At 38.2% G+C, this 12,954-nt stretch overlaps 2 protein-coding genes across 13 annotated transcripts in view; one reads left to right on the forward strand and one right to left on the reverse strand.

The window, feature by feature from the left end:
- Cdadc1 (cytidine and dCMP deaminase domain containing 1) overlaps nt 1-12,554 on the forward strand; it is a 47,238-nt gene extending 34,684 nt beyond the window's left edge. For 5 of the 12 annotated variants that reach the window (XM_013072036.3, XM_004844167.4, XM_021257839.2 and 2 more), the window contains 2 exons: nt 1,443-1,503; nt 11,155-12,554. In XM_013072036.3, coding sequence (XP_012927490.1) covers nt 1,443-1,503; nt 11,155-11,333 — 240 coding nt within the window. In that variant the 3' untranslated portion in view covers nt 11,334-12,554. Of the gene's footprint in view, nt 1-1,442; nt 1,504-5,290; nt 5,374-6,240 lie in introns of those variants that run through there. The other 7 variants (XM_087197439.1, XM_004844168.4, XM_087197441.1 and 4 more) reach the window with 4 other exon arrangements.
- Cab39l (calcium binding protein 39 like) overlaps nt 1-12,954 on the reverse strand; it is a 210,195-nt gene that overhangs the window by 20,448 nt on the left and 176,793 nt on the right. The window contains exon 13 of the mRNA XM_087197450.1: nt 1-6,616. This exon is cut by the window's left edge and continues 20,448 nt beyond it. Within this exon, the coding sequence (XP_087053576.1) occupies nt 6,611-6,616 (6 nt within the window). The 3' untranslated portion in view covers nt 1-6,610. The remainder of the gene's footprint in view (nt 6,617-12,954) is intronic.

The raw sequence follows: 12,954 nt of genomic DNA on the forward strand, positions 1-12,954 counted from the left end.
ACAAGACAAACAATGCAATATGTAAACTTGTGTGCCTGATTTATTTCATATAGCATTATGGTCTCAAGGTACATCCATTTACCTGTAAATGACTCACATTTATCCTTCTTTATGGCAGAGTAGTACTCCATTGTATATAAATACCACATTTTTTTAATCCATTCATGTGTTGATGGGCATATGGACTGTTCCCAAGATTTAGCTATTATAAATTGTGCTGCTATAAACATAGGTATACATGTATCACTGCTGAATGATGCTTTTACCGGTTCAGGGAAAATTCCTAGAAGAGGCATAGCTGGGTCAAATGGAACTTCTAGTTTTAGTTTTTTGAGGAGTCTCCATATTTATTTCCATAGTGATTGTACCAATTTACACTCCTACCTACAATAGAGAAGGGTTCCTTTTTCCCCACTGCCTTGCCAGCATTTGTTATTGGTTGATTTCTGATGAATATTCTTAAATGTGAATTTGGATTCATTTGTTTTTACTTTCTCAGTCCAAATTAATAGAGTTTAGTGGTGCAACCTGTTTGAAAACATACCTCTTTTTAAAAAATTTCTTATATAACTTCCCACCCCTTGTAAGTCCTTTCTTGCTATTAACCCTAGCCATACCATTTCCAAAAGGGGCCAATAATCTAAGGACTTTTCGTGCATGGTAAAATGTTTGTCTTGTATCTCAGCCCAACTCAAGATGTTAACTAGTTAATTTGATGAAATAATTGATGGTTATGGAAGAGAACTCACAAGTTATTAGTACTTACTTACTTGTGCCTTTCTGGAGACAGTGGGCCAGCACAGCCTTTTTTGTCAAGTCATTAGTGATGCTGATGGAGATTCCAGCCAAGTGAGAAAGGAAGGAGGAGCTGTGCTAGGGATACTGAGGACCCCCACCCTACTCCAGTCCTTGTAATATCAGTCATCAGACTCCCATCTCTTTCTGAGTGGTTGACATGGAACATGACAGCATAAGAGATGTATGATGTATGATATAGGAAATGATAAATATAATATAGTCATATGATATAAGTCCATTTTCTATAATTATATTAAATAGCAAGATAATATTGATCATATTTTTATTCTTTAATACCAAGGCCTTCTTTTGCTATTGCAAAGTGATAGAACCTAGAGATAGGCTATAATGTTCTAAATATTCCCATGGTACTGGGCATGGGGAAGCTCAGGTTCTGATTCCATCACTGCCTTCTGTATAACCTAGAACAGATCACAGCAGTTCTCTAAATCTTCCATTTTCTTAACATGAAATAAAAGTCCAGATCATTAAGCTCCCTTCTTTCTCTAAGAGGAGTATTGATTTTGATCCCAGAAGTCATACCATTCAGGATCATTCAGGATGGCATTAAAGGCAGAGTGCTGAAATGCTATTCATGAAATCCTTTAAAAATATATAAATTAAATATTTGTACCCTCTTACAGTGGCAGCGGAATCCATCTGAAGTTTATGGTCTTGACAAAAATGAGCCTGAAAGGAAAGACAGTAAGTATTTACAAGTCCTAATGGAGATCAACTTTGTTGCTGAGGAGAATATATATGCAGTGAATTTTAAAGATCAGATGATAGAAACTGTTGTGTTAGTAAATGGACCATATTCATTACAGGTTAGATTTGTGCTTATTTTTGACTGTTTGTGTACCTACTATATGCAAGGTACTATGAAAAGTGCTAATAATTAGTCCTGTTGAATCTGCAGTTTAATCCAAATAATCATGTACAAATTCACTTTATAAGTAAAACTTATATGGAACAGTAAACAACAATACTCTTCTATACAAAAACAAGATTTCTGAGTATGAGAAAGCATTCTTCTAGAATAAAGCCACATATGGCTAGGTTCATCGGAGAATGGAAATATGGAAATATTTAGGTTATTTTAATAATCTGAGAATAATCACAGCTACCATAATTGCTAGCTTTAAAATTTTTATTATTTGCACATTAACATAACTTTTGAATGTAATGTAATTTCTGGGAGACCTTATAATTCCTTAAGCACATAATTTTGAACATTGGTGCTATACAATACTATTTAAAAATAATAGCTTAGGGCCAGGAATTTGGTTCTGTTGCCTGCCTTGCAAGCTCAAGGACCCAAGTTTGATCCCTGGTACCAAAGAAAAAAAGAAAAAAAATAGCTTAGTCAGGCATGATGCCACACTCCTGTAATCCTCGGACTCTGGGAGGCTGAGGCAGGAGGAATTCAAGTTTAAATCCAGGCTGGGCAACTTAGTGAGACCCTGTCTCAAAATAAAACATAGAAAAATGGCTGGGGTTCTGGCTTGGTGTGAAGGCCCTGAAAAAAAAAAGTAGCTATGTTACAATAGTTTGTATTCTAAGTAAATGGACTTGTACTATACATTTTCTTAATGATGATTCATTCACTCTTAAAAAATCAAACATAAAGGCTCTATGAAAATGTGAATGGCTTGATTTACTGTGTTCTGAATTAGCTTTATTCAAATAGTAAATTTATTGTTTGTAATCTGGAAAAATATGTATCAACTGAATTTTCTTTTTAAACTTTTATCAATAGAAAAAATGAAGGAAAATGTATGGATCTAACTAAATAATGTATGTTCAGTGAGAATGTTTGAGTCAGTTAAATTATTCATATCATAAGAGAAAGGATATAGAAAGTAGTGATCATAAAAGTGAATTACTTTATCTGTGTTAAAATTCACATCATCTTTTCATCAAAGGATAGCATTAAGAGAGTGCAAAAGCAAGCCATGGAGTAGAAAATATGTGTCACTTACAATCATGAAGGGCTATGTCCAAGATTATCATCCCTAGATCCCAAAGGAGAGTGAAGGCATACTGTGGTGAAAGTCCTGAAACTGGAAGAGGGATAGAGGAAAGCCTCTGGCTCACTGGCAGTGTTTTATTTATTGATCTAGATGATAGCTCAGTGTGTGTTTGCTTTGTGACAGTTCATTAAATAATGGGTTTATGTTTCTATACGTTTTTGAGCAAGTATTATATCAGTAAGTAAGATCCTTAAGTCCTTTTCAATTATATAACAGCTTTATTGGGATGTAATTCACATATCATAAATTCATCCTATTAAAGTATAGAATTTGATGGCTTTCAGTGTATTCAGAGTTGTGTGACCATCACTGTTACCTAATTTCAGACCATTTCCATTGTCCTAGAAAGAAACCCCATACCCATTTACAGTCACCCCCATTCTCCCCTGCCTCAGCCTAGGCAACCACTAATTCATGTTTTTATGAATTTGTCTAATTTGGTCATGCAAACGGAATCATACAATATGTGGTTCCTTTCCAGTCTTTATTCTGTTGAGAAATAGACATAAGAATCAAACAGATACAAGTTGAAACCCTAGCTGTATTGCTATGCTGAGGCTTGACCTTTGGCCAAACCAATCTGTGCAGAGGTCGGGGTGCCCTGCTTCATGCCCTCTCAATGCCAGTTCGAGGAACAGAAACAGAAGGGAGGTGGCAGTGTGAGTGACTGCTTCCAAGTGTCCTTCCGCTCTGTAGAACTAGAATCCAATAACTCCTAATGAGCATTCTTTAAAAAAAAAAAATCACTGTGCTTTCAAGAAAACTAGGGAAATAGCTGGGCACTCACTCATACTCCCCCGCTGCCCTGTCCAAAAGAGATAAGAGGAACATTTACTAGAATCTGAGTGGCAACTGTAAGCAAGCACAAAAGCCAGAGTAAACATGGGGACAAATGTCTCTATAAGCTGGGATTTTGAACATATGTATGGAAACTGTTGCAAAGTGCTGAACTGAGCCTAAGACTCCTACATAAGCTGGGGGTCCCTAAAGGAAGCTACAAGGCTCCCACGCAGGGACACCTCCTGGCAGAAACAAGTTAGATTCTCTCAGAAGGAAAGTGATTCAATTGAGGCCCATCAAGTATAAGAAGATATCAATTCAAAATTGAAAACTGGACGAAGTGGGAGAAAATATACCACCTGAGTGAGAGTGAACAAACAACAAACAGCATAGTGAGACTCCAAGGACTTTCTGTTCTGGAATTATCATGTAGATTGTAGAAAATGCTAAGAAGTAAAAGATCCCATTTTAAAAATGAGCAAGAAACAGGCCATTATTTAAAAATGACCAGGCAGTTTTGAAAAGGATCTAATAAAATTAGTAGAAATAAAAAACATGGTTGTTAAAATAAAAAGTCAATGGGCAAGTTAAGCAACTGTTTATTAATGGCCACGCTGTTAGTATTTTGATATGACTCCTTAATGTGGTGCATTGTCCCATCAGTTATGAGTTACCATCTTTACAGGGAGGGCCATGCACTTCACAGGGGCAAAAGCAGGCTGTTTATAATATAGTCCTAGAAATGGGTTATCCATGTAGAAAAAGTGATAATGAATTCTGACCTAGCATAATATTAAAATATCAGTCCCTCATGAATTAAAGATAAGAGGAAAAGGTAAAAATTTTCAAATTTTAGAAGAAGATACAGAATATCTTTATGATCTGTAGTAGAAAGAATTTAACTTATGCAGAACACAAATAATACTGGCTATAAAAGAAAAGATTGAGAAGCTAGAATACATTCCAGTTAAGGATTTGTCTTCTTCAGAAGACATAAAGAAAGTGAAAAGACTAGTTGTCCACTAGAAGAATAGATTTTCCAATATAACAATGAATTAATTTCCAGAACATGTAATGAAATTCTACAGATTTATAAGAAAAAATTTAATAAAGAGTGGTAGTTATTGGTATTTCACAACAACCAAAATACAAGTGTGTGATAAATACATGAAAAGATAATCACAGCAGTTATAGTGAAATGCAAATAAAGGTCATTATTGGAGCAGCGTTTTATACCCATTACATTTACACAGTGAAGTTTGCCAGTAAGGGTGCTAGTGAGGAGGTGGCTCATTAGAAATGTTTATGTTGCTGGTGGGACTGAAAATTTTACAAACACTTTGAAAAATAAATTGACATTCTTTGTGAAGCTGAATATGCATATACCCTAGGACCCAGCAGTTCAGCTTCTAAGTATATATCCTAGAGAAATTCTTGCATGTTATATAAAAGACAGAGAAACAAAGAACTGATTGAAATGTTATTCTTAGAAGCAAAAACTGGAAATGACACAAATGTTTATCTTGGGAGATTATATAAAAATATAGTGTATTCCCACAATGAATTACTACATAGCAAAAATAAACTATAGTTACATTCTTTAACATAGGTGAATCTGGGGGAGTAGGTTCATTTTTCATTTGTTTTTCTTTTTCTTTCGTTCTTTTTTTTTTTTTTAGATAAGTTCTCCCTAAGTAGCCCAGGCTAGCCTCAGACTTGAGATCCTCCTGCCTCATGATCCAGAATGCTAGGATTACAGGTGTGTCATACCAAGCCCAACTGAGTAGGTTCTTAAGTGTTAATTTTATTGTTAGGCTTTGAAACTCCCATCTGTATATTACTTTAAAAAATGTTTTAAATATTACATTGAGAGACAACTGAGAAAGATAGAGGGCTTTCCTGATTCACTCTGGTGGGGAAACCTGAGCCTAGCCCAGGTGTCCTTGGGACAGAGAAAGAACAGAGCAGACACACTGATGTGGCCAGTGGACAGATCCCTCCAAAGATTACAGTAAAGGGCAGGAGGAAACTTGGAGCTGTTAGACATTTTCATTGCTTTGACTATGGTGGTAATTCACTAGATGTGTACTCATCTCGAATTCATCAGATTGTTCACTTTAAATATGTTGAGTTTACTTTAAACACATATAGTTTGTTGTATCAATAAAGCTATTAAAAACAAAAGATAAAATAAAGAGATTGAAGCCAGGCTCTTGTCCCACCCTGCCCAGGCAATTTAGGCCATTTTCCTTCCACAGAGGGGTATGAAGGTGAGACGCTCATACTCCCTGCTTCATAGGCAGTTCCTTTGTGGAAGACAATTATGTGTGTTTTGTTTCTTCCAGCCTAATAATGGCTCCCCACCCCTCAAAATGCTGTATGAATTATGTGCCATACACAGTTGAGTGAAGGTCATCAGATATAATATTACTTATGAGTTATCTAGAGTCAGTATTGATTGAAGAAATATTTGAGCGTGGAATACTAAAATGGTTGAGAATTTGAAGGTAAAATAAAGTGAATGTTCCTTGACTTAAGCATTATTTTGCCTTTCCAACCTTTATGGCTGAAACAAGCCCCTTGTGCTGGAAGTGACGCTTCCTGACATGAGGTTATTCTTGCACACTAGATGGTGTGTTGAGAGCCACGCCTGTGAATGAAGAGCAGCACCGCAGCAAGAAGCTGCGCCTGGAAAAGCATGCGGAGGGCCTGTCCATGATGCAATGACAGCCCTGGGAACACTTCTGCAATACAGCCTTGTGAACTCAGAAAATAAGGGAAGATTTTGTGAATCACTGAAAGGTTTTTTAGGATATGTTATTGAGACTATTTTAATTCTAGATTTATTTATGTATTTTCCAGAATATGGCAGTGTATTCCTTTATTATACTAAATGAGGTAGCAATAATTTAAGGAAACCAATCTACTTACCAGCAGAGGCAGATTTCTACTGATCTCGAGTTTATACAACAGGTTTAAAAGGGCTGGTTCACTGGAGGTCACACCTGAAGATGGAATTATGCATCTTTTGAGAAATGTTAATTCCTTTGGATTACAAGGGTGACAGTAAACTGCTTCAGGAAACAAAGAACAATCTGGTCATCTTTTAAGAGTCCATGTATAGCTAACCAAAAGGTCACATTTCTATCCAAATCTTTCTAGTAGTCAGAATTCACTTAATTAGGACTGACTTATAAAGTTGGTGGACCTGGTCTCCATTTTAAAAGTATATTTTTTCAAAAGTTAATCTCTTGGCCTGGGAGTGTAAATCAGTAGAATGCTTGCCCAGTATATGCAAGGCCCTGGATTCAAGTCCCAGCACCACAAAAATAAAATAAAATGTTAATTTATCTTAAATATTTCAGTAAATAGATTCACAATGATTTGTTGGACTAGGGCCCAGTTATGTCACTGACTTTTGATAATGATAGGAAGAGAATATTATTCTGAGGCAGTATTGCTGTTTGATATCACTGCCACATGAGATCACTAACAGTGACCTTCAAAGTTGATCATGATGTCACAGAAAAGAAATATTTGAGTGTGGAATATTGAAACCAACATTTTTAGAATTTCATTAATAAATCTTCCTCTCATATAATTTTCCCTTTCCTATTATTAACATGGTTTTGACCTTTAAAAAGAAGGCCTTTTAAGAACCTTTGTAACCTTAAGAATACTGAAAGTAGGCTGGAGATTTAGCTCAGTGGTGCCGCCACCTGCCCCGAAAGCGCAAGGGTCTGATTTTGATCCCCAGTACCAAGAAAAAAAAAGAAAAGAATATTGAAAGTCTTCAAAGTAAACAGATCTATTCCAAATTGCTCTTTGTAATTTTTCTCATTTTGATTTGCTGAGAAACTTTCAGAAAATTAGTCCAAAAATGAACATATGTTCTATACTTTCCTAGGGTTATGGAGGGAGGCCACAGACCTGGGGAATGATGTGTCATGCGAAACAGCTCCCCTACCTCTGTGGAGGTAGTTATTTGCCTTTTCTTTTGTCCCCTTTTTACAACATCATGTGGCCTCAAGGGGCCTGCTACAAGTGTTTCAGAGTTACATAGAGGGTAATCTAAATGTTGACCAGATGTCCTGGCTTACACAGCACCCTGGTGGGATTTCAGAGTCATCATATGCCACACAGTTGAGAACTGCCATAAATATTTACACAGATGTGGGCCATGGAATAGGCGGGGGGTGGGGTACGTGCAAGAGAAGTACCTTGGAGATAACTAATGTTAATTTGGAAACCACTAGTTAAGATATACTTTTTTTTTTATCAACATAAACCTTCTAAGATTGCTTATTTCCCAAATTGCTTTATTTATACATGCTTAAATTCTTGAATTCATTATTTTTACCAATATTTCGTCTATGCCAAATATCTTATAAATCCATCAGCAAATATTTTGTAAGACTCCAAAGCCTGATATATACTGCCAGATTTGTGGTTTTACATATTGACTGTTGGAATGGGATATAAGAAGGGAGAAGTATACAACTGGGAAAACTATGATTAGGAAATGGAAGATTAATATTTCCATAGTATTATTTAAATGGTCATGTTAATGCCATTTTTCTTCTGTACAACTTGTTCAGTAAATTCACTAGGTAGCACCAGAAGGTAAGTTCTATGAAGGCATAGAGATTTTATATATACAGTGAAGTCTGTACAAAATACTCATTTAACTGCCTACAGTGGTACCTTGGTTCCTGAACTCAATCCTTTCCACAATCCTGGTCCTAAACTGAACTAGATGAGAACCGAATCAAATTTCCCCATAGGGTCAACATTGAACCTGACCATTGAATTTGATTCAGTTCTTATCCAACTTGGTTTGCAGTCAGAATCATGCAAAGAGTCAAGTTCATGAGCTGAGGTACCACCTAATCCCAGGGCCTGGAACATAATAAGCACTCAGTATATATTTGTTGATTTATTGATTGATTGCTAGACACCAGCTAGTCCCTGGGGATGAGCTATGTAAGAAATGCCCTAATTTCTGATCTTAAGACATTCGGTCCAGTGGAGGATACAAGCATAATAATAGAGAAATGATTCTGAGCACAGTCCCTGGCTCTGCAGCATCAGAATCAGAAGGGTATTTGTTAGACTTGCACCTTCTTGGGACCCACCCCAGACCTATTGAATCAGAACCTCTGTGTCCATCCAGCAAGCTGGGTTTTCACTGGCCCTCGGGGGATTCTCATGATCTTGAAGTCTCATGTAACTGTAGGAACAGTGGTGGCGCAAAAGGACTATGAACACTCTTAGAAGCCAAAGTGCTAAAGTGGGTCCTGAAGGGGGGTCAGGGTTTGCCAAGCAAACAGCAGTAATGCAGTGAACTGAGAAAGCTGTGGAAACATATGGCCACCCTGCAGGTGGGAAAGGAAAATGGCTGGGCAGCACACAATAGGTGTGCAGCCCAGAGCCCAGAGCCCAGAGCCCACCTGGGTTTGAAGAAGCTATGTATGGCAACTCATCTGCAAATGCCTAGTCAAAAGGCTTCATCCCTTAGCTGGAGAAATCAACATGTACATTTAAACAAAAAACACAGTGCCTTCCCTAATTTCCAAGGTAGGGACAATAATGGCAAATTCATAATCTGTAAAGAATAATTCTACTAGAGGGGGCTATGCACTTGCCTGGTTTATTCCATGTCTGTCATGCTGAGTAAACATAGATTTGTGTGTTTTTATTGTATTACTGGTGATACTTTTTTTATAAATCTGACTTTTCTGCATGTTTTTCTTTCTCAACATACTGAGTTTAAGAATATACAATTCACTCATAAGGCTTCCTCTTTTTATGCATAAACAGTTCTGCCGTGGGATCAGCCACAGCCATATTTTACATATTTTACAGCCACTTTTGACATATTTTAGAGCGAGTGGAATTGAACGCCAGTTTTAAGAGTCCTTGTATTGCCAATAGTGGCCACCTGGTGTTGAGTTATGATAGTTACTGCTGTGTTTTGGGACTAAAGTTAGGATTTTCATCTCACGTGTAACATTCCTGAAGTCTTGTGATCTTTTTGCTGTCATTTAAAATTACAAAGTATTGCCAGGCATCATGGGGAACATCTATAATCCCAGCACTTGGGAGGCTGAGGCAGGAGAATCACAGTGAGTTTGAGGCCAGCCTGGACTACACAGTGAGACCCCGTCTTAAAAAAACAAATTAAATAAGTAAGTAAATAAATAAAATTGCAAAGTATCGGAGACGTATAAAAAGGTACAAACATAGTTGTAAGAAATCCTTTGAACCTAACATGCAGAATTAATATATGTTACCATTTGGACTAAATTACAATATGATTATGTAATTTAGACCCCAATTTTGAGATCTGAGGTGGAGCCTTATTCTACACCTTTTCTGCATTTGCTCCCAAGGGCACCTCCTGGATTTCTGAAAGGACATCCACGCTCACTACAGGGCCACAGGATCACAGCCTAGCCCTAGACCCTGGAGGACCATTCCTGAGAGAGCTCCCATTATGCCTCCTCCTAGGAGATTCTTTTGAGCCAGTTTGTTCTACTTTGTTCCATTTTGTCTCTCAAATTTCTTTCTAATATTTTGTGATAACTTTCATAAGAGGCAAAGATAACCAGTTGCTCTAACACGGAGCAACCTAGTTCTGGTTGGCAGGGGAAGTTTTTCGGGCTGGAGGTTTTGAGGAATTTCTGACTCTGCCTGAACAGGCCCTCAGTCAGGTGCATTGGGCCTGCTGCAGAAACTGGGAAATATCCTCACTTGAGCTGGGGAGGTCTGCTTTACCGCCTAAGAAGAAGATTCTGAATGGGACAACCAAAACCGCCCCAGTTGAAAGCCATTATGAGTAAATATTTTCTTAAAAAAATAGACTTAAGGACCATCTTACTGAGTATAACTATGGCAGCAATGGCTTTTTATGATCAGATATCAAAACTTGAGAATGATAGATTTCACTATATGATCTTTAAAAAGACTTTTAAAAATTAGGTTTATCCCACCATGGTGGCATGTGCCAGCTACTCCAGAGGCTGAGACAGGTGAACTGGAAGTTTAAGGGTAGCCTGGGCAACTTAGTAAGAACATGTCTCAAAATTTTAAAAAATAAAAAGGGCTACAAATGTAGCTCAGCGATAGAGCACTTACCTAACATGTGTGCATCCTAGATTTGATCCCAACACTGCAAAAATATTTTTTAAAACTGAAAATGATTTTCAAAATATTGATGTTGCTTGATTTAGACTCTTACAACATTTCGAAATAGTATTTTTAGTGTGCAACATTGTCAGAGAAAAACAGTGAGAAGACATTGGAAATTGAAAAGAGCTAATAAGACCATTAGTTATTGAAGAAATCTTTCCACCTTTCTGAACTCAGATTGTCTCCAGATCTGTCAAAAACAATGTGCCAAACAGATGAGCTCTAAACTCCTTTGAAATCTGAGTCTACTTAAATGTAATTCATTAAACATAGTAATGTTTTTATTTTCTAGTTCCTAAATTAAATTATGCATTGGACATTTCATTTTTGTTGTTGTTATTGTTGTTTGCAGTACTGGGAGCATCTCATCAACTGTCCTCTAAACCCAATAGGTCAGACAGACTCAGCTCTAACACCCCAGGGATGAAGAAATTGGCACCTCATAAAGCCACACTGGAAGTGTCCTCATTAAAACGTTATCTTTATGGAATGACTGCCACCCCATCTCGTCCCCCACATTTCCATCATTGATCCTTGGACTATAACACAGACCTCTTTGTGTCTCATCCTGTACTACATGAATGGGCTTCAGTACGTGAAAGTGGCCATTGTGTCTTACTGTCCTGTGACCAACTCCCACCCCTCTGAAAATTACTGTGTCATTGTCCACAGGTTTGTGTGTTATGGGAAAACACTTGTCACACTACCTCATTTAACCTTCACAGCACGAAATGGGGATTATCACCTCTACTTTTACAGACAAGAAGATGGAGTGACAGGTTACAGGTCTTACCCAAAACTGCACTGATAGTCATTGCAGAGCCTGGAAATGAACATACTTCTCCAAATTCATAATCTTTACACTATTCATTAACTTTGGCCCGGTGTCTCTGCATTCTTTCTTTTCATCTACAACTCTGCTTGTCTCCTATGGTAGAGCATTGATGGCTCTGATTTTTCACCTTTCTATAGTTACATCCTTCACCAAATGGCTTTGCAAGGTCCTCCCATCAAGATGTAGAGTATATTTCTGTACCTTGACTTTGGATTCCACAGAATAAGGCAGAAATGTCCTTGATCCAGTTGTGATATCAAGCCTCAAGGAGCCTTTGTGTTTCCACTGATTCATTTGTGTTTCTGCCACCACCAAACACCAGCACAGAGCCACCCCCAGTCAGGGCAGCCTAGATTAGGGGTACAGTGTCCAATCCACAGACTGGTGAGAAAAAAATCATTTGTTTCAAGCTACTGCATTTAAGAGGACTTGTTACTCAGCATTTGGTTAATGATTGTGATGGTTTATTGAGTGTCAACTTGAGTAAGAGAAGCTCAACTAAATTGGCTCAACAATTCCACACCCTAGGGTGTGGAAGACCCCCCCCCCCCCCCGCCCAGGGCGGCCTGTCGGCTGGATGGTATAAAGGAGAAATGAAGTAGGATGGATCTGCTTGTTTCCTCGGAGGAGCTCCAGCCTTTGCCTTTACCTTGGACATCATCTCCCAGCATCGAGTGCACTCTTCAGCCTTCCTTCGCAGACCCATCAGCCTCCTGATGTGGATTTGCACAGGACACTGCAGCGAGCTCCAGACTTTCTACTGGACCCTTTGGTCTCCAGTGTTCAGACAGAACCTCTGCACTCTTCCTCATCTGACTCTGGGTGGCCACTGTAAACTAATCTCTTGTAAATTCTTTGTATATTTGTATATCTTGTGTTATATCTGTTTCTCTAGTAAACACTGAGTGATACAGTGATGTATCTCTCCAACTTTCAAAAAAGAGTCTTCCCTTAACCCACTGTGCTCCTTTCCCTTTGTAAGTTGAAAGCCTGTGTTAGCATTCTCAGTGACCTCATCTTTCATTTCATTTTCAATTTGGCTGCATGGGGGCAGGGGAGGGCGACCATTTTAAATAGGGAAGGACCACAATTGGAGGAGAAGCAGTGATTTGACCCCAGACAGGAAGGTCCTGCAATAGTCCAGACTAGAGGTGATGCGGTCCACCGGACATTCTCGTCATCAGGAGCCCTGTCAGAGCACCGGGCCTCTACTTGCAGACTTGGTTTTGTTTAGTTTTTGTTTTGGTGCTGGGAATAGAAACCATGGCTTCTGCACTAGGTGAGCACTCTCCCCCTAAGCCACACCCCCAACCCAGG

The sequence above is a fragment of the Heterocephalus glaber genome, unplaced genomic scaffold (assembly GCF_053883595.1).
Source record: "Heterocephalus glaber isolate CG9 unplaced genomic scaffold, H.glaber_assembly_v1.0 deba00001666, whole genome shotgun sequence".
Lineage (NCBI taxonomy): Eukaryota > Metazoa > Chordata > Mammalia > Rodentia > Bathyergidae > Heterocephalus > Heterocephalus glaber.